Below are 27,730 nucleotides of genomic sequence, written 5' to 3' on the forward strand. Positions count from 1 at the left end.
AAAAAGAGCACCCATCGGAGGTAAACAACCCCCCCCCCTCTAAAAACATACTAAATTGCTATCACTGTACACTAATCCGCACATAACTTCCAGATGAATCACACACCTGTCATTGTAATATTGGTGTACATTTACCTTATGTCTAATTTTATCTTACAGGCTTTCGTTATGCAGCTGCAGAGTCTGAAGGTGTGCCCCGTGCAGAAGTGATTGATGAAGATCTGACAGAAGACCAACAGCAAAATCACAATGTCATGGAGGCAGTGGACAGCAGTTGTGTTGGACAAGTGGAGGTTGAGGTACCAGCTGCAAATGTGGATATACTGAAGAAATGTAAACCTTTTAAAATGATGACAGATTACAAACTCTCAGCTGTGTCTGTAATCAAACCTCTGTAACTTTGCTTCACTTCAGCAGCATCAGCTCATGTTCACATGTTGATTCATGGTTTGCTTCAGTTTTTGATGGACTGCAGAATATTTTGAAGGTTATCTGCTATAAAAAGCCAGAACAGGAAAATCTGCTTCATGTGTTTCTGTTTGATCCTCAGTGACTTTGACACAAAGGCCTCTGCTGTGATGATCACACCTCTGATCAAGTCTCACAGTGTCAGCTTTGTTTTTATACATATGGATATGTGCTGATAAATGATCAGAGTTATAATATTTCCCACTGTCTGCTGTGTGCCGTGACCTTTGACCTGCTAAAGACAGTCAGCTGTGGATTATTCATTGTTGTGTCTGATACTTAGAACTGTGAGGAAGAACACTACACAGTTAATCAGGGTCCCCTCTCTCTGAATCAGGGAAGGTGGGCAGGCCGCGTGTGGGCCGCGGGCCATACGTTGAGTCTCACTGTTTGAAATGTGAACATTGTTCTGCTGGAGTCAATGGACTAAACCAGAGAAGAAGAAAACAGACTTTACCATGAAGATCCTCAGTGTGGATCAGTATAATATCAGCCTGATGTCTGCAGTTTAGTGTCAGCACAACTTTCACATCATATTCATCTCAGCACAACTAAAACATGCTGACTGACCTCAGAGTTTCAAGTCCACATCCTGGACTCTCCAGGAAACCACACAGATGCTTCACTCCTGAATCCTGCAGCTTGTAGTTCCAGCTCAGGTCCAGCTGTCTCAGATGGGAGGGGTTGGACTTCAGTGCTGCTGCCAGATAATCACAGCTGATCTCTGACAAACCACAGCGACTCAATCTGTATAAAGAATGAAAGATGTAAGTTTATTAGACAAAGTGTGAGCTTGAAATCATTCAGTGTTTCATCATCTGTTCAGAGCTGAAGAAGGTTCAGAATGTAGAAGTTTAGAAAATGGAAACTCCAAACAGCTGACAGAGTTCATACGCCTTTGTCAGGGTCAAATTCAAGCAAGACCATGTGAAAATTAAAACACATCATCCTAGGTGAACTTAAACACCTTTGTTCCCCTTTTGTTAAGACATAGAAAAGTACACCACACAAAAATACTGCAAAAGGAAACGGTCGCCTTATATACATAGTGTATAAACTCAAAATGCACATTTCACTTCAAATTAAGATTAAGGCTTTGAACAGATCACATAGTTCAGTTCAACATATAAGACTTTAAGAATGCACAAGCATCTACTTAAAATCTATTTAATTTATCATCCATGATATTATTTTGTACAATTCCAATGTATTTTGTTCATCTCCCTTAAATAAACAGGCAGTCTTAAAGTATGAAATATTCATATACAAACACATATAAATGTGTGTACTGTCTCAGTGGCTGATAGTACCCCACAGGCCTCAGTGTGAGCTTGAAGACATTTATAATGTTTAAGTAGTTTAATGTGCAGGTGCTGACGATAAACACATTTTGAATGAAAGCCGGGGAACTTTGGTAGCACAGAAACAAGTGGCTATTCTTTGTGACTATATGGATCACTCACAATACCATTATTTCACACAAAGGCACCAAATTAATACTCAAAAAAGCTGCAGCAATACACACAAATATAAACAGTACTTGGTGACAACTTTGCTTTTAGCCTTTAACCCTTCTTGACTACTTTTGATGTGGCCTCTATATTTTACCTTTAAAAACAGTTTATCTTGCCAATCTGTTATTTTCTCATTTTGACCAACTGTATCAGCACAATTTATCTAAATTCAGACAAAATTTAAAATACAAGTAGAAAGTGATATTTTGACTGTAAAAACCACACACATGTTTAACGAATCATCTTCATAACTTGAAATGCAAATAGAGATTGTACATTTTTAAAAATACGCACACGTTTTGCAAACAACAAAGTTATATGGTACTATTTACCAAAAAATGCAGCCAAGGCTCAGACGTTTTTCATATAATCATTTCAAACTATTTACAGAACAATCAGGTGTCAAACAATAGTTTGTGTCACTCTAACACATATGAGAACAGCACAGGGATAAACCTGCAGGTCTGACAGCAGGTGTGTCACTCAGCGTTTACACTGCAATCTGCCTTTGTTGGCTTTAAGGCAGCAACTGTGACGATCACTAGTAGAACTGACACACAAAACAAAACAACAGCTACACACTAAATACACAAGACAACAAACTAACTTGAGACCAAACACGGTAAACGTCACAAATCTCTCACGTATCAAAACTCTCTCTCTCTTTCGCTCACTCGCTCTCTCTTGCCGGTCACTCCTAAAACTTCCCCCTTTTGCTAAACAACCAAATGTCATGTTTCCATATCATTTTTGATTGGTCGACATGGTACATTTTCCCACCTATAGGGCTTTGGAGCGTGATGTCACGGGAGATGGGCCATGCCCCCTTCCGCCATGACAGTAGGCCAGCCAAAGGATACCATTTCAGCTATGGATCGTACGTGTTGTGTTGTCGGTTGCAACGTTAGATCACACGATCGTGAAGGCAAGAAGCTGGATAACGGGCTCTCTTTTCATCGTTTTCCATCCTGGAGGCAACGTGAGGGATCCCATGTATCCGATATTACTAAACAAAGACGTCAGGCTTGGATTGCAGCGGTGAGACGAGCGGATATCGAGTTCTCTGCAATCCCCAGCTTTTTGTTGGTTTGCTCACGGCATTTTCTTTCCGGTGAGTTCTAAATTAATTCATATCACTCTTGAAAGGCTTTTAGTGTGATTTTCAATGTGCTGAGGTCATAGATAATGAGATAAAACATGCTAATGTGTGATGCTGCAGAACCACATCATGTCGACTGAGTAGCTTATGATTTGGCATTATTGCAGGCAAACCAGCATATGAAATGGATGTAACAAATCCAGACTGGGCACCAACACTGCACATGGGGCATGACGACATACCTGTATCAGACTCGGACCGGCACTCAAGGCGTACGCAACAGAAGCGAAAAAGAGCACCCATCGGAGGTAAACAACCCCCCCCCCTCTAAAAACATACTAAATTGCTATCACTGTACACTAATCCGCACATAACTTCCAGATGAATCACACACCTGTCATTGGAATATTGGTGTACATTTACCTTATGTCTAATTTTATCTTACAGGCTTTCGTTATGCAGCTGCAGAGTCTGAAGGTGTTTTTGAAGGTTATCTGCTATAAAAAGCCAGAACAGGAAAATCTGCTTCATGTGTTTCTGTTTGATCCTCAGTGACTTTGACACAAAGGCCTCTGCTGTGATGATCACACCTCTGATCAAGTCTCACAGTGTCAGCTTTGTTTTTATACATATGGATATGTGCTGATAAATGATCAGAGTTATAATATTTCCCACTGCCTGCTGTGTGCCGTGACCTTTGACCTGCTAAAGACAGTCAGCTGTGGATTATTCATTGTTGTGTCTGATACTTAGAACTGTGAGGAAGAACACTACACAGTTAATCAGGGTCCCCTCTCTCTGAATCAGGAAAGGTGGGCAGGCCGCGTGTGGGCCGCGGGCCATACGTTGAGTCTCACTGTTTGAAATGTGAACATTGTTCTGCTGCAGTCAATGGACTAAACCAGAGAAGAAGAAAACAGACTTTACCATGAAGATCCTCAGTGTGGATCAGTATAATATCAGCCTGATGTCTGCAGTTTAGTGTCAGCACAACTTTCACATCATATTCATCTCAGCACAACTAAAACATGCTGACTGACCTCAGAGTTTCAAGTCCACATCCTGGACTCTCCAGGAAACCACACAGATGCTTCACTCCTGAATCCTGCAGCTTGTTGTTGAAGCTCAGCTCCAGCTCTCTCAGATGGGAGGGGTTGGACTTCAGTGCTGCTGCCAGATAATCACAGCTGATCTTTGACAAACCACAGCGACGCAATCTGTATAAAGAATGAAAGATGTAAGTTTATTAGACAAAGTGCTTGAAATCATTCAGTGTTTCATCATCTGTTCAGAGCTGAAGAAGGTTCAGAATGTAGAAGTTTAGAAAATGGAAACTCCAAACAGCTGAAGCCAACAGGAAGCAGCTTCAAACAAACACAACAAGAGAAAAAACTCTGAATGTTTCACATTAAAGTCGTACATTTATCATAAAAACAGGACAAAGACTTGAAAAAGTCGTGTTTTTCCTTCCAGGAACCACAAGGCTTCACTTTTAAAGGTGAAGTGTGAAAGAAATGGACATATTTGAAGTCCAACACCTTTTTCCAGTCACATTATTAAAGCAGACAAACTACAAGCTCATTTTCATTCCAACAAGTCATCTTCTGACCTGGACTAACAACACTGGTCTCTATGTGCAGCTGGCTGTGAGACCAGTGCTCAGGGAGCGTCTACAAAGTGCAACACTGAAAGAACATCACACACTAGCTTTGTCCCAAAACGTCGGCTGCATCCTTCGGAGGACCCGGTATTCGCGGTCTACGTGGGCCGGGTCCTTCAAAGACCGAAAAGGCTGGAAGTGCGAGGCTGTGAAATGGGACAGTCTAGCCTTCCGATTTGCGTCACCGCTGTGTCGGTGGAGTTTAATAAACTCGGCCGTCTGCTCCTTGCTATCTAAAATATAACAGGACACTGGCGTAAATTCTCGACCGTCTCACACTTCTGTTTAATCAGTTTCCTGTTTAACGTTTATTCAGCTGTGTGAAAATCCCGGAGGAACTTTGATCTCAGCCAAACCGATTTACTCCGGAACAAATAAAACACAGAAAAAAGGCAAACAATTACATTACATATTTGAAGTTTAAACAGCTACTTTCTCACCTGAAAATATGTTAAAAGTTTATTTTGTGACCCAGAAAGATTAATAAGAGTAATTTGAAAACTTAGTAGCTGCCGCCATTGTTGGCAGCTGAAATTTGGCTGGGCCGCGCTATGAATTCTGGGATATGGTGGGCCACGAAGGACACACCCGACGAATCCTTCAAATTCGGGGAAATGAAGGACGCATTTGTCGGGCACATTTGAAGGAGTCGACAAATACGGACAGCCTTCATCGCCTGGCTGTGACGTAATCGGCCTTCAAATGCAGCCTCTGGAGGATGCAGCCGACGTTTTGGGACACAGCTACTAATTTGCTTCCATCATCCAACCTGAAGAGGAAACAGAGACGCCTCCCCTTCAAAGTAAAAGCTGCTCCTTTTGGACACAGTATCAAAGAAAGTCTACAGTATAACATAGAAAAGACAGAACAAAGTTTTGGTTGTTTTTAAATTGTGCAGAAATGAAACTACACTAAGCTCAATTATGTGACAGACATTTCATCCCATGTCAGTTTGGCCTCATCCTGGGCCGGATTATCCAGCACACACTCTGACCACAGGTCCATGTTGAGCAGGATGAGCTGCTGGCTAATCTGGAGGCTGTAGCAGCAGCTCACAGTCACAGTGGGTTTCCACTCATGAAAAAGCTCTGGCTGCTTCATTTCTCATCTCATATCAGAGACTTTAATGCTTCACTGAAGCTGTACTGTGATGCTTCCATATTCCAGTGAGGCCTCCATAATGATTTCAGCTGTTCTGTACACACACTGTGTGCCCTGTATGGCTCAAAGTCTCTGCAGCCTGTTTTTATCTGCTATCATCAGATCTTCATCATCCTCATTCACATCCCTCACACACTCTACAGCCTCATCAGCACTGACTTCATCTTCACTGACTGATGGAGCACAACATGAACCTGTGGAGGCTGAAACACTGTCCTGTCAAACATCTCCCCGTCACCACTCCACTTCTGTCAGCCTTTAAATGAACCCTGCTCAAGTCTGTCACTTCTGTTTGGAGCCAAAAGAGGTTAAAGATTACGCCACTACATTCTTGTCTAGAAAATATTAAAGTGTATTTGGTGACACACAAAAAAGGGTAAAAGTATAGTTTGGGTCCACACATGTCCAAACCCTGGTGTGTAGGCCTACTTAGTATTGAGAAAAGCCCACTAAAAGAACGCCCACCAGACCAAAGCAATGGTTTTGACTTGATCAGCATTAACCCCGCCCCCTGACTTTGATGGGTGAAGCTGACAAATAAAATGTATTTATGAACAGCGATGCAGGGCCAGGAGTAGCAACGTGAATTAAATAAATACATCATTAAATAATTCATTAAATGTGTCAGTAAAATAATTAAAATAGAAAACAAACCAACAAAATATGTAATTAACTAATTTGAATTGTACATAAATACTTAATGAATTATTTAAAATGAAATTAACCGATAATTCATTGTGATTTTGTTTTGTGTTTTGATGAGCTAATAATCAGCTCTCTTTTTCTCATTGTTGTTCTAAGCCGCTTATCCAAAGGTAAGGCACTACCTGTTGAATTATTTCCAAAGTGTGCCAAATTGGACATTACAAATTAAAGTCTACTCACTGAAATTACTGGGGAATGTCTGCTTTGATTTTGATGATAATCTCATGACAGTACTGAGGATTGAATGCAGTTGGACTGCTAAAAATGATTGAATGCGGTTGGACCACTAAAGGATTTAATACGGTTGGACGGTGGAAAGCAGTTGGACTGCTGAGTGATTTTAGTATATTAGGGAATTTGGTTATTGTTTGGGGTGGAGCCCGTATTGGTTATAAGGTTGGACCTGCTTCAGTCTTACACTTTTTTGGCTGTTTTACTGTTGTTCCAAAGTATTATAAATTATTCAAGAACGTCAGTTGGACTGATAGGAAGCGCAGTGGTCAGAGGTAACGCTTGCCAATGCCAAGGACGCTTAGGCATTGTCCTCGAAGAGGGATAGTCAGTTGGTCACTGTGGAGCTTGGGGCACTCCAGAATAACTAGGAGTTAGAGTCTCCTTACCGTTTGGAACGGTAGTCTGCGCTTTTTTGGCCAGCAGAAGTTGGACTTCGGGCGTGTAACTTTAACTTAAAACTTCGGGGTAAGCCTTGGCTGTGAAATGCCAAAAATAGAGCTTCAGGCAAAGTTTGGGTTGGTTGACGCTTTTAAATTGAGTTAGGGATTTTAGAGATGAGGCCAGAAACTGTTGGACAGATACTGGTTAATTGATCACAAAAAAGTTGGACTTTATCGGTTGGACCGTTAACTCAAATTTGTCGAAATTGTTTAGGCGCTAAAGCTGCCAGATGTGACAGTGGTTGTAAATATAAGACGTCTTTGTAATATAAAATAAGAGATCTCTGTGTGAAAGGAGTCTGAGGCAGTGCTGGAGCTATTTTTAGACTGTGTGTGTGTGAGTGTGAAAATGCAAATTAGTCAGCAGTGAACTGTTTAAACCACAGTTGGTTTTACAAATACTGCTGCAAACATTGTTGAGTGTGTGTTTAAGACGCCATTTATGTTCATTAGAGGGCTATAAATAAAGTTTTGAGTTGCCGTAGTGGATGTATAGTAATTGACTGAGTTTTGATATATAAATATAGTGAGTGCACTGTATATATTTAAGACTAACATATTACTTTTAGGAGTAACCTCTCATCAGCAATAAATGCTGGTGTGTTTTATTTTTTCTATTCTATGTGTGTGCTGTGAGAATTAATAGAGGTTTCAATTGTTTTCTTTGACTTGCTCTTTCTGATTATGAAAGGCATGTCTGAAATACTCTTAGGAAAGCGTGTTGTGAGTATATTCCTCAACTCTTGTCACAGTTTAAGTGTGTGAATGCTGTGAGTAGCAGGCTTTGAGTGATTGGGTGTGATTTGTACAAAATAATAAATAATAATAACACTATGAAAGTTGATAGTAGAGTGAGTGCAGAAGTGGAAGTGTGAGAGAAAAGGCGGTGTGTGTGTGAGACGATCTGACAAACGCAAAGAATTTAGTATATTTAGAAGTGTGTGCGTGAAATAAGGGTGAATTGTTTTAGATCAAGACTTAGTAAAACAAGACTTTTATTAGCCTGTAAAAAAAACAAAACAGGAGAGATAGAAACAGAAAATATGGTTCTGAGCAGCTGCAAGGTTGACAGGAAATGGTGTGTGTGACAGGAACTTTGCATGCCCATAAAAGGAACTGACTGTGACAAGTGAGCACACAGAGAGAGAAACATACGAGTTAAACTCCAGGCAGATGAAGCAAATGGAGGTTTTAAGAAAAGAAATGAAAAGGATATTAATTGTATGCTTTAGTGTGTCAATACAGGTGGACTTCTTTCAACCTAGAATCTTGAGTACAAAACCATTGATTAACAGAATTGGGAGGAAAACAGGCCAGATTTTGGCTTAAAATTTTACAGCTTGACCTCCCACTTGTCCCGATCCTGAGAAGAAGCTCATAGGACAGTTAATCTCCTGATGAAGACCGACAGAACATCGTGGACTTCAAGAATTAACAGCAGGCAAAAGACAGTGCAACTGAAACTACACTGACGATACCAGCAGCAGCATGGAAGAAAAGCACGTGATGGAAAATGCACGGTGAACTGCAGGCTGGTAAGAACAGTGTGACATAACTGTTTAAAGACACTGAATGGGATATTTTGCCAGGCTGGGATTTAATCTAAAAGGAAAATACTGAAAAGAGCAACGGAGAAGAAACAGAGAAGAAACAGACTGTGTTTGCTGGGGATCACAAGACAACAAAGGACACTAAGAGAAGGGCACAGGGGCCAGTGGGAAGGTGAAGCCCAGACGAGTTCGACTGCGAGAATAGAGGGTACAATTGGGTTGAAATTGAAGCCGGAACTCAGGATGGTTTAGGGATGTCCACGTCACAAACAAAGAGGTAAACAAAAAGAAGGTAAAATAAAGAGAGAAAATAACTGACAATTACATTAATGAATAGAAGACACACATACAGATATTAGATAGATTTATTTTTAGGATAAAGGGGAGAGCTTATACGTAGAAATGACTTTTTATACATATTGCATTTTGTGCCTTTAAGGGAGTTGTGGCTCAATTCGTCTCTTGTGGGTCACGAGCCTTTGGCTAGCGCTATGATTAGCCAATCTACTGTGAGGATGATATGAGTTATGGAAGGATTGCACACGCTTACAGACATATAGAGTCCATAAACACACATGACAGTATTGATTCCAGGCAAAAGGCCTCAAATTAATTTAGCGTTTAACTGAACTTGAGCTGGCCCTGTAACAAGTGACAGAAAAGAGGAACTGAATAGGAGTTTCTTGCTTTAGAGAAGGACCAAAGGAAGGAAAGCATATATTTTGGTTAAGTCTGATAAACTAGAATGAGAAGGTATTGTTACATCAAAGGAACAAGATGAAATAAAAAGGCTATACCAAAAACAGGTTATAACATAGGAAATGTGAGTTTTAAAATGAAGTTAGTGTTAACCAGAGATGGGCAGTAACGCGTCACTTGTAACGCGTTACTGTAATCTGATTACTTTTTTCAAGTAACAAGTAAAGTAAGGGATTACTATTGCAAAATTGGTAATTAGATTACCGTTACTTTCCCGTAGGAACGCTGCGTTACTGAGTTACTAAAACCGAGATTTTTTTGCGAGAATGTCTCACGACAGTGACCTAAGCGAGTGCGCCGTTAGTGACAACAGCTGTGTGCAGATCAACAATGGATCATAAATCGATTGTGGGAGAGAGTATGAGCGTGCAGCGTTTAAAGCGTGGAAGTACTGACCTTATTTTGAGTTTGATTCCATAAAAAGTGACAGAAACATTAGTGTCCGTTGTGCGTGGGAAGAAAACCTTTTACAGCGAAAAAAAACCCCCTAAACTTCCAAGCAAGCACCGAGTGCGCAACGACGTAATGGGAAATTCACAGAGAAACTCGCGGATTCTTCAACTGACCGCGGCACACCTGCACCAGGGTAAACCTCCGCCTACCCCCAGTCCTGCTTTACAGGTCAAAATAGAGCAACAGGACCACTGAGTCTTTGATTTTATTTATTTTCTGCTGTGTTTTACTTGCATCTATTTGAAAGACTGAGTGTAAACACAAAAAATATTTCATTTTATGTGCTGGAATGTGCAGAAAATAGGTTTCAATGTTAAACTAATTTATTCAAGTCAGAGAATGTTGCATATAATTAAATTTTTGCTTGATGCATAAAATTAAAAGATTAAAACTGATAAAACAAGTTTAAAAAAAGAGACTTTTCCATTTGATTACATTTTGTATAATGGATTATGCAGAAAAAGTAGAATTGGGCTGAAAGATCTATCGCTTTATCACCTCTTCAGGTTGTAAATCGTGTTTTTAAAAAGTAACTAAGTAACTAAGTAATTAATTACTTTTGAAAATAAGTAATCAGTAAAGTAACGGGATTACTTTTTGGGGGAAGTAATCAGTAAAGTAACGGGATTACTTTTTTGGGGAAGTAATCAGTAATTAGTTACTGATTACTTTTTTCAAGTAACTTGACCAACTCTGGTGTTAACACACAGGAGTTGTTTCAAGGCAGCGTTTAGCTGTGATAAAATGTATGCAGGAGTAATTGCTTATATGTTTAAACTTAATTGATTAAAGTGGTTGTTTTTTTTGGATCTTTTAGTAGAATAGGCGCTTATAATGATTTTCTTGTGAAAGGAGATTCTAGGTCAGAGTGGAGGCCTTGCAGCAGCGAGACTTCTGTGTACAGGATGTTGATGATTAGATAAGGCAAGCGACAGGAAACGCATGCAGGGACGTGAAAGCAGCGTTTTAAGAGTTTTAAAATGATGAGTAATGTTGAAGAATATATATAAATACAAGTCAATAAGTCAAGAAGATAATTAGGATCAGGCTTTTGATTAAAGAGTCCCAAAGATGATAAGTTAGGGAGGTGCAGGAAAAGGTGTTTTGTTTGCTTTACAGAAGATCTCGGCGACCACAGGGGGGTGAGGATCCTGGAGGCCCGAGGCATGATGGACCACAAGAGAGGGACGCAGAAAAAACCTAATCTTACGCATGGAGTGTTCTGGAGGGGGAGCTGGTGTTTATTACTGGACCACTTAGATGACATGAGGTTGTCTGATTTGCTGAGCCAGAGGACGGCTAGAGAGGGTCAGAGCGGGAGTGGTGACCCCGATGTCCATGATGCCATGGATGGACATGGAAGCAGCTGAGTGGGCCGAGGAGTGACCCAACACAATGTATTTTGACCTCTGGTGTTCCAGAGGTCGAGAGAGGGAGTATTGAGATTGGAGAGATATTTTGCTGCTATTGTTAATAATCATCATCATTACCATTGCATTAATAATATAATCTACAAAATTGATATTGCATTCAGATGTTTAAACAGTGTGTGTCTTTCAGAAAGACTAAGTTGCAGGCTGACAGGAAGTTGCAGGTTTGAAGAGTGTGTCTTTTGCAGAACTGAAACCGAAAGCAGAGTCTAAGTGCAGGTTATTTTGAGGAGCCTTTAAGGACGAGGCACACACTTAGTTAAAGAGAATCATTTATAGGTGGAAGTTTAATCATGTTTTGCTCGGGGTTGCAAAAGAGCAGTTTGTCGCAGAACTGCTGCTGATGTGTCAAGATGATAAGCGAGCATCCGGCAGTGACAGGAAGTACCTGCCATGAAGATAGGAGATAATGTTCTTTTAAACTGTGTTAAAAGTCATTGTGGTTTTGATTTGACGTATGCATATATTCTGTTTGTGACGTATGAGGGGGCGTCATTAAATTCAAGCCCTGATGGTATAAAATATCTGTTTATGCTTTGATTAAGTCGGAGATCAGCCCGGTCTGCGAACGGAGCTGGTCTTCCCACGCGTGTATTTCATTAAAATCGTTTGACCAAGTTCTGGACCATGGTTGTTTGTACTCTCCTTCCCCAATATTTGAACCTTAACATTAGTTTACTCAAAATAAATTTAAGACATCAATATTAAAGGTTAAGTTATGATAATGAATACATGCAACTATAACTGATGACATAAGAATTTGGATTTTTTAAGCTAAAGCGAAGGTGCTGACTCACTTGGCATGTTACTCTCAAATCCTCCCTAATAACAATAACATAATTACACTTTAGCCACAAGAGGGCAGCAACATTAATACAAGTCACGTGTATATAAAGGTACAGTGATTATATTACAGTGATTTTGACAAAAACAAAACAGAAGTTGATGCAGTGTGTTTTTCCATAACATACCAACCAAATTAAATAATAAAAACTTTATAACTTACAGAGCTTTTTTAGAGACTTTGACCACTGGCAGCAGCCTCAGAAGAGCCTCCTCTGAAGCAAAGTATTTCTTCAGGTCAAACACATCCAGATCTTTTTCTGATGACAGTAAGATGAAGACCAGAGCTGACCACTGAGCAGGAGACAGTTTATCTGTGGAGAGACGTCCTGAACTCAGGGACTGTTGGATCTCCTCCAGTAGAGAACGATCATTCAGTTCATTCAGACAGTGGAACAGATTGATGCTTTTCTCTGCAGACAGATTCTCCCTGAGCTTCTTCTTGATGTACTGAACTGCTTCTTGATTGGTCTGTGAGCTACTTCCTGTTTGTGTCATGAGGCCTTGCAAACGAGTTTGATTAGTCTTCAGACCCAAGAGAAAACGAAGGAACAAGTCCAGGTGTCCATTGGGGCTCTGTAAGGCCTTGTCCACAGCACACTGGTAGAAGTATTTCTCTGTCTCAGAGCTTGTTTGTTGTTTTTCCAGCTGATTGAGTCCAGAGTTGATGAAGGTCAGGTGGACATGAAGAGCAGCCAGAAACTCCTGAACACTGAGATGAACAAAGCAGAACACCTTGTTCTGGTACAGTTGTTTCTCCTCTTTAAAGATCTGTGTGAACACTCCTGAGTACACTGAGGCTGCTCTGATATCGATGCCACACTCTGTCAGGTCTGGTTCATAGAAGATCAGGTTTCCTTTCTGCAGCTGATCAAAAGCCAGTTTTCCCAGTGACTCAATCATCTTCCTGCTCTCTGGACTCCAGTGTGGATCTGTCTCAGCTCCTCCATCATATTTGATCCTCTTGACTTTGGCCTGAACCACCAGGAAGTGGATGTACATCTCAGTCAGGGTGTTGGGCAGCTCTGCTCCCTCTCTGGTTTCCAGCACATCCTCCAGAACTGTAGCAGTGATCCAGCAGAAGACTGGGATGTGACACATGATGTGGAGGCTTCGAGCTTTCTTGATGTGGGAGATGATCCTGCTGGCCTGCTCCTCATCTCTGAATCTCTTCCTGAAGTACTCCTCCTTCTGTGGGTCAGTGAACCCTCTGACCTCTGTCACCATGTCGACACACTGAGGAGGGATCTGATTGGCTGCTGCAGGTCGTGTTGTTATCCAAAGGCGAGCAGAAGGGAGCAGGTTCCCTCTGATGAGGTTTGTCAGCAGCTCATCCAATGAGGTGGACTTTCTTGTTTCAGTCAGGATTTTAGTTTTCTTGAAGTCCAAATTAAGTCGACACTCATCCAGACCATCAAGTATGAACACAACCTGGAAGTCTTCAAGCCTGCAGATTCCTGATTCGTTAGTTTGATTAAAGAAGTGATGAACAAGTTCCACCAAGCTGAACTTTTCCTCTTTCAGCACATTCAGCTCTCTGAAAGTGAATGGAAATATGAACTGGATGTCCTGGTTGGCTTTGTCTTCAGCCCAGTCCAGGCTGTATTTCTGTGTTAAGACTGTTTTCCCAATGCCAGCCACTCCCTTTGTCAGCACTGTTCTGATTGGTTCGTCTCTTCCTGGTGAGGCTTTAAAGATGTCTTCTTGTCTGATTGTTGTTTCTGGTCTGTCTGATTTCCTGGATGCTGTTTCAATCTGTCTGACCTCATGTTCCTCATTGACCTCTGCAGTCCCTCCCTCTGTGATGTAGAGCTCTGTGTAGATCTGATTCAGGAGGGTTGGGCTTCCTGCTTTAGCGATGCCCTCAAACACACACTGGAACTTCTTCTTCAGTTGGGCTTTAAGTTCACGTTTACAGAGTGGAGCAAATATTTCTGAAGGTAAGAAATTCAGAAAAAAATATTATATAATAAATATCATAGCCTTTCAGTACCCTGAAAGGATGAATGTCTATTGGTCCATTTCTTGAGCTATTAGGAAAGATCAATATTCAGTCTTTAGAGAAATTCTCTTACTGCTCTGCAGATGGTCAGCCATCTCATGCTGCTTAAGTCTCCTCAAGAAGTGGAGTGTGATCTTCAGAAATGCTTCTCTGCAGCTCTTTCTTTCATCTTCATCCTCTCCTTCAAACATCTCCTCATCCTCCATCTGGCTCTTTAAAGTTTCTGGGTGATCTGGACTCAGAAGCTTCTGGATCTTCTTCAGCTCGTTCTTCACAAACATGGTGATGTTGTCCTCCAGCCGCTGGAAAAGAAGACTATATGAATTACCCAGTGGTAAATGGACTGGTTCATATATAGCTCTCTTTGATACTCTGTGCACACAAAGCATTTTATACAACATGCCTCATTCAACCAAGCACATTGTTCTATGCTTAAATACTTTCTTTCACACTCTGATGGATGCATCAGAGGGCAGCTTGGGTTTAGTACGTTACCCAGTACATTTGCCAGCCAGGGTTTGATTCACAAACCTAACTAGTAGCTGACCTGCTCACCTCCTGAGCTACAGTCACCCCAATCTGACTGAAATCATGGAGCCCAAACTCTGATTTATGTTGGACACACTGACAATCCTCTGGTCCACAAAGTGCAGCATAGAGGTGACTGAAAAGAACAAATGTAAACGTAGTACTACAAACCATAACCACAGAGTCCAGGTGTGTTTGATGTTGCTGTGCAGACTGACCAGTGGAAACCTCTGCTCTCTGCTGGTCCACTCTGTGGAGGAGTAATGTATAATTAGCTCATGTTATGTCTGTCCACACACAGACACAAGCTAAAGGTCCATGAAGTGATGTTTGGATGGGTTCAGTCAATCAGATGACTGTCATGGTGAAGCTTTGCTAGTCCTGCTGATCCCACTGAGAATTAACAACTCAGTTTCCAGATGTCTGTAGTTTTCTGCTCAGTTTCTTTAGTCCCAACAGCTCTTACCATCTCCTGCATAAAGCTTTCCCTCCATGCTCAGATGCCCTGGAACAAGGTGCTCTCTTTATATCAGTGACTGGTTTAAAGGGACAACTTGCAGTGCTCGCCAAACTTTGTGTCAGCAAAAGTAGTTCTAATGTTTCTTACATTTATTACATTTTTACATTTTTACACACACAAATCAATGAACGCAAAAACATAAACTTTCCAGATATTTTGTTTCACAATGTTACAAAACTCAGTTCACAACTCCACAGTCTGATTTACAAGTACAAAATATTTATGACCACAGTTTGAGCCGATGTATGTCCCGAGTCTGTGGACTCAGTAGTTTTGTTTTGATTGTTATTGTCTTTTGTTACAATTTCATTCTGATTAAGATTTTCTAGTTCTGAGGTTTTGGTTTCTGTGTTCCCTCTGTACTGTGTTAGTATTGTGTCTCTGTGTTCACTTCCTGTTTTATTTTGACAGTGCCATGTCCTACGTTAGTGTGTCTACTTTTGCTTCCCCTTGTCTGGTTATGTCCAATGAATCCTGCTGTGTCTCCCTTTTCTCATTCCCTGATGGCTCTTTTGTGTATATGAGCCCTTTGTTTTCTCCTGCTTGTTGCTGGTTCGTCTGTGTTGTCTCCCCGTGTCTCCGTTTAAGGTTTCAGGTTAGTTTTGTAGTTTTTTCAGTAGAGGTTATCTTAGCTTCTGCACAGGCCATCTCCACTGCACTTCACCGTTTCAATAAAGCTCACTCACTTCACAGCAGTGTCGGCATCTTGGGTCCTTTATTAAATTCAACATGGCTCGCCCCGCTAGCCGTGACATAAGATGTGAAAACAATATCCAAAAAACACGAGAGACAAACAGGAAATAGTTTTAAGGTGCAGGGCCAACAAACTGAGTCTAGCCATGAACTCAGAGTTGATTGAATTAGCATTTTGAATTGGCTGATCTGAGCAATCAAGTCTATGTTCACTTTGAGTTAAGATTATACGTGATTGATGTAAAAGAAAAAAGCCGTCATCAGCAACTGATTCTGATTTAGCAGGTTTTCAAATCTAAACGGTACCCATCCCTAGCTGGCTGTAGTTAAACCTTTACTTAAAAAGCATCCCTAGACCCAGCTGTCTTAGCTAATTATAGGCCAATCTCCAACCTGACAATCCTTGAAAGAGTAGTTGGGGGGCGACAATCAGAGGGGCAGTGTGATGATCTTAGGTTACGAACTACCGCAGTCAAGTCATTAAGGGAAACAGGATCAAACTGCTCTAAGACAGCTGAGCACACAGGAGAAAGACTCGGATCTGAGGCAGCAGTCGGCGAGACAAGAGCCCTAATAGATAGAAGCTTGTTGTTAAAAAATGCTAAAAAGAGTGACGCTGAAAAACTAGTTCATGCATTTATTACTTCCAGGCTGGACGACTGTAATTCATTATTATCAGGATGTCCTAAAAACTCAGTGAAAAGCCTTCAGCTGATCCAAAATGCTGCAGCAAGAGTCCTGACAGGGACTAGAAAGAGAGCAGATTTCTCCTGTTTTGGCTTCCCTTCATTGGCTGCTCCTCACATACAAGGTCTTAAATAATCAGGTCCCATCTTATCTTAATGCTGCACCACAACACCTGATCTCTGGTTTCCTCACCTCTTCAATCCCACTTTAATACTTGACTAAACTCATTTTCCTGTTTAGGTGTTGAGGCAAAGCCGCCCATCTACAATGCAGGCAACAGCAAACGGAGCTATTTTTGATTCCCTTTGAGTTTTTTCTACTTTTGTGCTACAAAATGTTCAAGCTGATTAAATTCATTAGAATAAAAGTTCAGATAATTTTCTCCTATTAATGTTGGAGGTAGAAATTCAGGGAACTTTGCACAAAAACTGGCAGAAATTTCCTTCAAAAATGGAGCTTTTACTTTAATACTGTGAGTACATTTCAGAGCCTGTACTCTTTTACCTTTACTTGAGTAAAGAAGTTGAATCATTATTTCAGCTTTAAGAGGGTATTTTAACACAAACATCAGTCCTTCTACTTAAGTATGTTTGACACTTTGTTTAATCATCATTTTTAATGATCAAATATAATTATGTTTGTTATTTGTGGATTTTAAATGTCCTTGACAGAGACAGATGATGATCATTATCCTGCACTGTGGTCTCAGGTTTGGTCAAGCTAGCACAAAGAATGGCTATGTTGAACTTCCTCCTGGGATCTACACTAAGAAGTGAGTCCAACATTAGCAGGGTCTCTTTCCTTTATCTGATTCACTTTAGCATTCACAGTCACGTGAAGCTTGTTATTAACTCGATAAGTCAACCCAGGGTTTCAGCTGAGCGCTCACATGAAACACATGGTGTTGGCAGCATCTGATCAATCATATTCATGGAGACGTGTATCAGCAACAGAGCAGCTGAGTTTGCAGAAGGAAGTCAAACTAAACCACAGGAACAATATGAGGAGATTACACACATAATAAAATACTAGCAGTAATACAGCTGCTGCAGACAAATCAGTCGTGTGATCGTGTGTGAGAGGAGAAGGACTGTAAAGGAGTTTGGTGTTAAAAGCTCTGTATGAATGTGGGAGACTTTGAAGGGCTTTAAAAAGGCCAATATAAAATAAAAGGCAGCAAAATTGCTGAGTGTGAAAGTCACCAGACTTATCAGACCTCTGTGATTAAGACCTGTAAGAACACTTATTTGTACTTGTTGGCATTATATCAAACACACACGTATATTAAGCCTTGTGGACAGTCATAGCCTGCTGCTAGCATGAATGCTAAACGTACTGCTGTGGATGATCAGCAGAAAAAGATGTGGTCAGTTTGACTGTTTGCTGTATTTAAAGTGTTTTTCTCAGTTCGTCTGTATTCATTCATTTCATTCATTCATTCATTTATTTGTTCATTTTCAGGCACAACAAATACCTATATTGAACATAAAATACACAAAACTCAAAGTGCATTCGGGGCTTTAGCTGACAGCTCTTTGTGCTAACAAACTAAACTCTCTTAGTTTAAGCCAGCAGACTTTACCAAACACAAAGCCTGCTGCTGCCTCCATGGGTTAGCTTGTGTGACTGGTGTTTACACCAATGAAATCTAAATCACACTAATGTGTCCTCCAAGGTGTTTGGTGGGAGCACTGAGTGAAACATAAGAGCTCTGGTAAAATAACAAACAGGGCTGTGAGAGCAACTGAAGTGATAAAAATACTGTTTGAAGATAAAAAAACACTTTGATGTTCTCTCGTCACCTAACAAAGTCCAAACCCTGTGAACTATTTTAGCTTTAATAATTGTGGATTCAGGTATCCTGAACCCATCTTTGGACATTTGTAATTAAATATTTTAAAACTCCATCAGAGACTCCTGATGTGGCTGTTTGGAGAAGGAAAAGAGGGACAAAGTGCAGCGTTGAGCTGAGGCTTCATTCACTGCAAACCTACAGTTATGTTTCCTTATTTCTGCTGTTTGCATGTTCACAGCTGAAATAAAGCTGCCTCTTTGACTTCATCCTGTTGTGTTTGGGTCCAATCCTGCCTGCCACACAGCGCTACAGGACAAAGTCTAATATTTTTATCTTTTTAATGAATCTTTGGTCATATTTATCCAGGAAAACACAAACATGTAAAGGAGTCATCACAGGTCTCTGACCTCGTTGGTCCAGGTTCAGCACTGAAGTTTAGAGGTTTATGTTTGGACCAGTCACTCCTCACAGACGGACAGCTGGATCCTGCAGACTGTGACCTCTGACCTCTGCAGACACAAACATGTTTTATTCAATGATCAATTCTCTGATAAAGTGATTGAAGCAGCTGTGATCACACAGACTGCAGATAATGCAGCTGTTTCCTGTCAGTAACAGTCCTCTTAGATTAGAGTTCAGCTTTTTACAGGAAAACAAATGTCCCTGAATGCAACAGTGAGACACAGTCTGCCTGTGTGGCTGTGATAGCTGCCGTTAGGAGCGCTCATGTGTTTGCAGTTAGACGAGGAGATGTTACCATCATGGACACGTTAACAAATCCTGCAGCATCACGTGGCACAAACACTTTGTGTTCCTGTCATCTGCAAGCAACAGGAAGTTCATTAATAAAGGCGGGATGGAGACGCGACTGTGATGGTTCTCCTTCATCCAGCTGTTACACACATCTGGGCTCACAGGACGAGCCTTTGTCTAATACAGCAGCTGCTCTCTGAACACTTTTCTGAAGAGGAGCTGCACAAACCTTTGTTTGCTTTCTAGAGCAGCGTATCAAAGTCAAACTACCCACTGCTAGCAGCTGTTTCTATCATAGTTTAGGATCCAGATGTGTGAGGTCTGAATTTACACCTCTGATTAAAATACATAGTTAAAAACAGCCAATTGAGTCCAAATGTGTCTTAAACCAGATAAACTGACAGTTACAGCTGAGCCTGTGTGTCCTTGGAGACACTGCTCTGCTACAGAGATGCATTTTAGAAACCAGGAAACATCAAAATCATTTAAATCAGAGAGTTCTTGTTACTAACAGCTCACCTCTCTGCAGCGGACACAGGCTGGGATTTAAAATTAATGTCTCGACGATTAGACCAGTCACTCTTTAAGGACACAGAGCTGGATGGTTTCTGATTGACGCTAAAAGTAAGTGAACATGAAACATGTGTCACATCCAATGTGTCCAATACATTACATAAAAAGTATAAACAAACTATGTAAATAGTATATTATTTAAATCGTTAAATAGTAAAAAGCTGATTAAAATTTCAAACATTTTAATACTGACATGAACTTACTTTTTGTCAGATGACTTTTTTCGCCCTAAATTACGAAAGAAATGCTTCACCCGTTTGCTCTTAGAGGACACAGAGCTGGGTGGAGGTCCAGGTTGGTCCCTGTGAATAATGATGGAGCAGTGATGTGAGTGCTGAGCTGTGACATGGAGAAGAGTCATGGACAGTTAGAGATGGTCATCTCACCTCTGAGCTTTGGTCTGGCTCTCATGTTCCCCACACAGAGTGCTTTTAGAGGGAGGGACACCCTCCTCTCTGTCCTCACACTGATCCATGCTGCTCAATTCACATCAGCTCACACACACTTTCTACCTTCACCTGCAGAGGAAACACAAATCATTCATGTGCACATCAACTGAGAGCTGCAGAGGTCGTGTCTGATGTGTTGGACTAACATCCTTCTGAGACGCAGCTTTCATCAGTTCACTACAAAAAGTGTCACAGAGCCCAGTTCAGCCTCCAAATCCTCCATTACTGTAGTCCTACAAAGCAGCAGGTCAAACATGGCTGCAGAGAGCAGCTTTATGTCAGTAACCATGTCCAGGACCGAGCTGACTGCTTACAGAGTTCATACTCTAACTGCTAGCTGCTCTGCTAGCTAAGCTAACTCAGTAACAGTGACTCTGACAGCAGTTACTGTGGAACAGCGGCCGAGCTCAGGACACATTCAGTGTGTTTAGTCTGAGTCCTGGACTCTGATTCAATGGATTCAATCCAGCTCAGAGTTTCATGTGTTCATCAGAATAAAATACATGTACTAATATAACAGAAGTAATGCTCTGAATGCAGGACTGTAATGGAGGATAAATAAGGTTTTTACAGCCTGAAAGAAACATTCAGTTCATATATTTGTAGACAGTGAAGCAGTTTTTAATACTGCAGCTGTTTCCTTCACCTGTGTGTGTGTGAGCCACACCTTCATGTGCTGCTTTAGAAATATGTGGTCTGACTGCTCAGACTGAGTCTAGGAGGAAAGTTCACACGCTGGAGAAAGTTTTGTTCCTAACTTTGTCAGAGTTCGGCTCCAAAGACAAAGAAGACGGAGCTCACAGTCTGTAGATGGTCCTCAGTGTGTGTGTGAAGCACACAGGAGTGTGTTTATGTCAGCAAATCAGTGTGTGTGAAGAGTCTGAGGGAGTGTGTGAATGAGACTCAACACTGAAACCAACAGTCCAAGAAAAGCGTCTGGACTTCTTTAAGTTTAACTTAAAGAAGTCCAGACGCTTTTCTTTTTGTCTCCATAATGTCTCCATAATGCTGCAATGTTATCTGCCCCAGAAACACTGTGCAGAAGCTCTGATGGTGACACAGAAAAGTCACAGTGGAGATACTTCTGTCCACCTTTGATTAGACTCATTATAAAAAGGAAACAAAGTTTGAACACAGTCATGTTTCCAGTTCACTGACTTACATTTATTCCATGGACACTCACTCTAACCTGAAGCACAGCTACAACCCAACATTGTTGAGGCCTCATCTCCTCCTTTCCTGACTGTAGAGGTTAAATATGCAACAACCAACAAATAAAAGAATTTGGTTCATTTCAAAGAAATTCACACGGTGACCAAGTAAAGTAACCGTAGTAAAGGAGACAACATCCCGTTGATGGTGGGATTATTTGAAAGATTTGCTTTAGTCACGTCACCAAATGCAGTTGAACCACCCGTGGATCCATGTTTGACCATTCTACCACTCTGAGCTCTGCTTTTGAATCATTTTATTATTATCATCATTCATTTATTCATTCTTTGGAGGGGGGCTATTTCCTAATGCCGCCCTAATAAGCTGATGTTCAAGGGGAAATATAACAGAAACTCTTTCAGTGTTATTCATTAATAAATTAACAGATAAACTGTGAAGAAGAAAAAAACTGAGATTTAAAGGAGAGAGTGAGAAACTTGATCATCCATCCTCATAATACATGTTTATCAGTATCTGCTGTGACCAGAGCTTATATTATATTTTTTCATGTTTTAGTGACATTTTTGGGAGCATTTCAGTTCAGTTCATTTTTATTTCAAACATTTCAAATATGTGCCTTCACAATCATTACAAAATTATTACAAAAATTATTTGTTTGAAAAGGAGTAGGCTGAAGTATTTACTTATTTGTCCCTACCCCCTCAAGTTTTACCTCTCATTCATTTAATTTTTTTTTTGTCTTAAATTAAACAAACAACATATGAAACATATGAAACATATGAAGTTGCTATACATCAATACAACCATTATAGCCCAAGTTTAAATAATATGTATGCATTAAGTGCATAGTAATTACATAAATTGCAAAAAAATGCAATAAACTACCAAAAAAATGAAAATCATTTTTTTTAACATATATTTCTAGTTAGAGAAATTTAAGAGGCTTATCCCTCAAAACTGTAAATACAAAAAAGTTGCACAAAATAGTTTACAACAACAGGAAATTTATTTTGAGTGTCTTCATATTTTTATTTTTGAAATGCACCAACTAATATTGTTTAAAAATCCAAGAGATAAATATCAAGTCCTGCTTTTAGGTAGGCAAATCTTTCCTGGTAATACTAAATATATTATAGAAGCGTTTAATGATGCCACATCCACAACACACGGGTATGTTTTAATAGACTATAAAGGTAAGACCCCGGACTATTTAAGACCCCGAAGAAATTTACTGTCAGACCGTCCGGTTGTTTATAACCCAAAACAAAAAACAGTGAAGAGGTGAAAGGATGTCATCACGCATGCGGAGGAATCTGTCTCTGTTGGAGTTGATATACAAGTCTCCCCCGGCTCTACGCAGAGTTATTATTAGCAATGCAAACTTCATCAATGCATTGTGTGAGATAGCCTTTAACGTATTGCAAGGTAACATTCCACTGACAAATCAGAAGTACAAACAGCTAAAAAGAAAAAATCTCTAATCAGACTGATTGCCGAAGAAAAGATCAAAACTTTGAAAAAGAGAAAGACAATCAACCAATCTGGTGGGTTTTTACTAGCCTGATTAGGGGCTGCAATCCCTTTCATAACCAGTCTGATAGCAAACAGGTGAAAATGGAACATGTGCAAAAGATGTTTTTGGTGCCCCAACATCAGTTGGACTTATTGAAACAACCGCAGCAGTACACAGGCAACATCAGACAACAGGCTCAGAAAGACTTGGACAAGGAGATGCTTCAAGTGTTACAAGAATCAGACATAGATGTGTATGAGAAAGCTAAAAAAATATGGTGTTATTCTCCAAAGATACCTCACACTTGTGAGACAAGGTGCCCGTGAAAAGAATATATTGTCTTCATCCCTACCGGAACAATTTAACATGGATGTGCAAACCCAGCCTGCGGACACCCAACCTGTTTATGGTGATGCTGAAGGATTTTATTGCAGAGAATGTTTTGACACACATACCTAAAAGGAGAAGGAGGAATGCAGAACTCATTCTCTCGTTGGCCAGACTTGGTTTCTTACAATGACAAAGGTGAAATTGTTGTTGATAAACGCACCATCCCGGGTTCACACATTTACGACCTGATTAAAGCCGTCACAACCACACACACACCTTCAGACCTATTGGCTGGACAGAGTTTTTAAAGGCTGTTTCAGATTTAAACATACCGTTATCAGCCATATCCAACACCGGCATACGTAAGACCATTGCCATGTATAAAACTGATCACACACTGACTGAAGACCCTGAAGCATTTGAGTGTAACTTTCATTCAAATTAAACTTTATACACAATTACAAAATGGAAAAAATTACTAAATATTAAAACACTACAACCACTGAAGAAACAAATAAAACCAATCACAATCAACATCAAAATATGATAATAGAAACATAGAAGAGACATATCATTCAATTCATATACGTTCATGTGATCTCTACGTTCAAAAACCCAATAACCTTGAATCCTTCATTTAAATTACATTTAAATTCCAGCTGGCAGCTGTTGGAGTCAAATTGTTAAATGTTGTCATTGTGTTACTTAAATGTGTAAGTCTTAGTTCAAGCAGCAGGATCAAAGAATTCCTTTGTCTCTGACCACCTCTCCAACCAGTCTGTTGGTGGGGGAGGCTGTAGTGTTTTATTATAGGGACATCCTATCTGAAGGTTCTGTTTTCTTGGTTAATAAGCTTCCTACTTTTATGACCCTTTTGGTGAGCAGGAGGTCACACAAACACACCCCCAAACACACACACACACACACACACACACACACACACACACACACACACACACACACACACACACACACACACACACACACACACACACACGCATTGAAGCACATGCATATACACACATATATACATAAGGAGGTCTGGTTTCCCCGCCAGTTTCAAGGAGGGTTAAGGATGGTTTCTCCACCGAAAGGAGGTTTTTCCTCCTCCGCTGAGGGTGTTGAGTGCACCATGTATGCAGGTAAACTCAAACATCCATTCAGCTGCTTCAGAAGGAAAATGTCAGCTTGTGGTTTCAGTCACAGGAAACTCACAGGTTAGAGTCCAGCCAGAGGGCTGCTGTTGTTTATCTGTAAAGTCTTTACATTTACAGAAATAAATAATTATGTGGACACATCTGGATCATCAGCAAACATGAAACCAGGTGACCACCAGGACCAAGCTGACTGCTGACACAGAGTTCATACTCTAACTGCTCTGCTAGCTAAGTTAACTGATGTTAAAGGTCAGAGTAAAGAAATGACGTGATGCTGCTGGGAGTGACACCACAGACTAGCAGCATTTAGTTACTCAGCATATAATGCAGTTAATCTGAAATCTCTTTTTCTCTCTGAAACAAAGTGACAGCAGACTGAGTCAAAGACAGAAACCTTATTGAAACACCAAATATTCCCCGGCTTCACTTCCTGATCCAGGATTCAAAGAGGACGTTGCACTTACTCAGCTTCTTCCCATGAACGTCTTCCCTCTGCAGCTCTGCTGTCTGGACCAGGTCTGTGTAGAAACAGAGACAATCTTCTGCTTCATCAGTCCTCTGTGTCTGCAGGCTGAAGTCACATTAAACACTTCACACCAGCAAAGAGTCTGAAGCTCAAAGGTCAAAGGTCAGCTGCTGCACCTTGTGTGATATTGTTTGATCAATAATTAACCTGCAGCAGGTTTCTGCTCCAACTCCGACACACTGAACAACCCTGAGAACAAATTAGAGGATGTGGGTGTGTCTGCAAGCTTCAATAGTATTAAACACCTCACACCAGCAATGAGTCTGAAGCTCGCAGGTCAAAGGTCAGCTGCTGCACCTTGTGTGATATTGTTTGATCAATAATTAACCTGCAGCAGGTTTCTGCTCCAACTCCAACACACTGAACAACCCTGAGAACAAATCAGAGGATGTGGGTGTGTCTGCAAGCTTCAATAGTATTAAACACCTCACACCAGCAATGAGTCTGAAGCTCGCAGGTCAAAGGTCAAAGGTCAGCTGCCACACTGTATATAATATTTCAATATGTATACAACCTGACTGCGGGCGTGTGTGCAGCCATAAACAGTTTAAACATTAAACACTGAACCATAAAAGAAGCTTAAGCTGCAGCTCACAGGTCAAAGCTCAGCTGCTGCAGCCAGTTATGACTTTACATAAATCATCATGTTTTCCCTCTCAGCACTTGGGCTGTTTTGACTCAGCTACACTATGGCAAATGGCCAATGGTTCCACAGCTGTTCTTGTTGTGTTAGGGCTGAAAAGCCCGACTTGTTCTCCTCTGCAGGTCATCAAATGCACCACAGAAGTTTGTATTTGCAGAAGCCTGTGTATGTTTGATGGCTTTATTATTCTCTGTTCAAAGACAATAAATGTGGAAAATGTCTCATGTAGTATCAGCGTCATTTAAAAATGACTGCAAACATTTAGAGAACATGTGCTGCTGTTTGTCCTACATTTCCAACACTGAACTAACCCTGAAAACCTGATGGCAGGTGTCAGATTGGAGTTCACATGAAATATCGGCTGCATGAAGACTGGAAAATATAGATGATAAAAATATGCAGCCAAACATTTGTGGACATGGATAAACTATCTGATCCAAAAAGCAGGAAGTGACACAGCCAGAAAATAAAAGTGTGTAACAGCTGAAGTCAAATGTAATGCAGAGTTGAATCTGCACTTGAATCCATCTGTGAAAGGTCCACATGTAGGGATCACATGAGTCATGATGTTTGTCAGTCCAGCTTGAAAACTCCATCTACTGTGGGCTACATATACTGGGCTGGTAGCTCCATAGTGCTGGAAAGAAACTATTCAATGTGCATATTTTAAAATCAGAGGCTCTTCTAACACAGGAGCCATGTTGAGTTTAGATCACAGCCAACCACCGGCAGTCTGAAATGGAATGAAGCCCATTGACAGCCAGCAGGTCTAAACAGGAATGGAACGCATCCATGGATAATACACCACTTTATTTCAAGACATCTGTAGCACTGCCTCAGTTCTGGATGTTTCCACAGACTCCTCTGGCCTCTGTGCACCTAAAGAAAAGGTCAAAGGTCAGCAGCACATGTAGTTGGGATAAGTTTTCATTTACAAACAACAGTCGCACTGTGACAAAGTGGAGGAGCAGTTGCAATGCTCTCCATTTGTCCCATATGTGTTTACCTTTTCTTGCACATTGTACACATTATTCTGTTTCTATGTATTTGCTATGATTTGCTATTTGTCAAGTAACATTGCTTCACTCACTATCCCGGGTTTGTTTGTGTAAGCGTTCTGTTGCCGGCAAATCAAACATTCTGCAAATTAAGACAAATACTAAGTTATGTTTCTTTATATTTTATTATGTTACAGATTAAGTTGTTCATACTTACTTTGTTTGTCTTTTCAGTCGTCCTAAGGGTCAGGTGTGGGGAAACGCCCGCCTGGGATTTCCTCATTTTAAAGTCCTGATGATGTCACATATGACATCAGCAGGTCAAACAAAGTGGAGGGGTTTCTTTTTCCATAGAGATGCTTCCTTTTGTTTGTGTTAAGGTTTAAAGGGATTTGTTGAATGTTTTTCCTTTCGTTAATACTGCCATTTAGTTGTGTAAATGTGCATGTTAGAAGTCTGTAGAGGTTTTGTGTTTTTTGGATAATCTGTGTAGCGTTTTAGATCCCTCAGTTGAGTGAGTGGTACTGGCTGGGCAATTGGAGGGAAATTGGTGGCCCTATTTAAAGCCAGTCTCTATCAGATGCAGGAGAGAGGAGAGGTGAGCTGTGTCACCAGATCCATGTTATGTTGAGTTTTGTTAATAGAGTTTATTTGGGGAGGAAGTTTTGTTAAGTTACATTAAATTAACTTCACTGTAAATAAGTTGCTCACCTTGGAAATCTGAAATGTCTGCTTCCCTACCACCTTCCTTGACGTTCGAGTCTGACTACTTCACATGCACAAACTACACAATTATTTTCCTCCAATTTTCACTTGCAGAAATGGTCCTGAGTGATTTCCAGGCTGTGATATAAAAACTAGTTCCTAATGGCAGCGATTCACTCAGTAAACATGTGTTTCCTTCACCAACCTCACACACAGATCCAATAAGATCAGGAAGTGGGCAGTATAGTACAATATGTGTTATTTTGTGCTGTACTGCCCAAACTAAAGATCTGCTGAAGTGTTGGAAATGATTCAGATGTTTATTTTGGACGATACAGCAGAAGATCAGACATGAAAGTGGAGATAACA

At 40.6% G+C, this 27,730-nt stretch overlaps 1 protein-coding gene, 2 long non-coding RNA genes and 1 pseudogene across 4 annotated transcripts in view; all 4 read right to left on the reverse strand.

Annotated features, from left to right (window-relative positions):
- LOC145419307 (NACHT, LRR and PYD domains-containing protein 12-like) overlaps window positions 1–27,730 on the reverse strand; it is a 174,881-nt pseudogene that overhangs the window by 53,692 nt on the left and 93,459 nt on the right. The gene's annotated exons all lie outside the window — the stretch shown is intronic.
- LOC145425294 (uncharacterized) overlaps window positions 1–27,730 on the reverse strand; it is a 95,233-nt gene that overhangs the window by 10,620 nt on the left and 56,883 nt on the right. The window lies entirely within an intron of this gene.
- Window positions 882–14,524, reverse strand: LOC145426157 (protein NLRC3-like). The gene is made up of 3 exons (XM_080299691.1): window positions 14,392–14,524; window positions 12,480–14,250; window positions 882–1,215 (listed from the first exon to the last, which is right to left on the reverse strand). The coding sequence occupies exons 1-3, from the start codon at window positions 14,522–14,524 to the stop codon at window positions 1,020–1,022; spliced, it is 2,100 nt and encodes a 699-aa protein (XP_080155817.1). The 3' UTR covers window positions 882–1,019.
- Window positions 25,593–27,415, reverse strand: LOC113011044 (uncharacterized). Its single transcript, XR_003270437.2, has 2 exons — window positions 26,874–27,415; window positions 25,593–26,537 (listed from the first exon to the last, which is right to left on the reverse strand). It is a non-coding gene; the product is annotated as an uncharacterized LOC113011044 (long non-coding RNA).

This window comes from Astatotilapia calliptera, chromosome 3 (genome assembly GCF_964374335.1).
Source record: "Astatotilapia calliptera chromosome 3, fAstCal68.1, whole genome shotgun sequence".
Taxonomy (NCBI): domain Eukaryota; kingdom Metazoa; phylum Chordata; class Actinopteri; order Cichliformes; family Cichlidae; genus Astatotilapia; species Astatotilapia calliptera.

Excerpts from the sequence above, each read along its gene's own strand:
- LOC145426157 (XM_080299691.1), bottom strand. The coding sequence starts at position 14,524 with ATGGAGGATGAGGAGATGTTTGAAGGAGAGGATGAAGATGAAAGAAAG. Across the intron at positions 14,251-14,391 it reads GGCTGACCATCTGCAGAGCA|AAATATTTGCTCCACTCTGT; the intron begins GTAAGAGAATTT and ends TCTTACCTTCAG. Across the intron at positions 1,216-12,479 it reads AAAGTCTCTAAAAAAGCTCT|ATTGAGTCGCTGTGGTTTGT; the intron begins GTAAGTTATAAA and ends TTCTTTATACAG.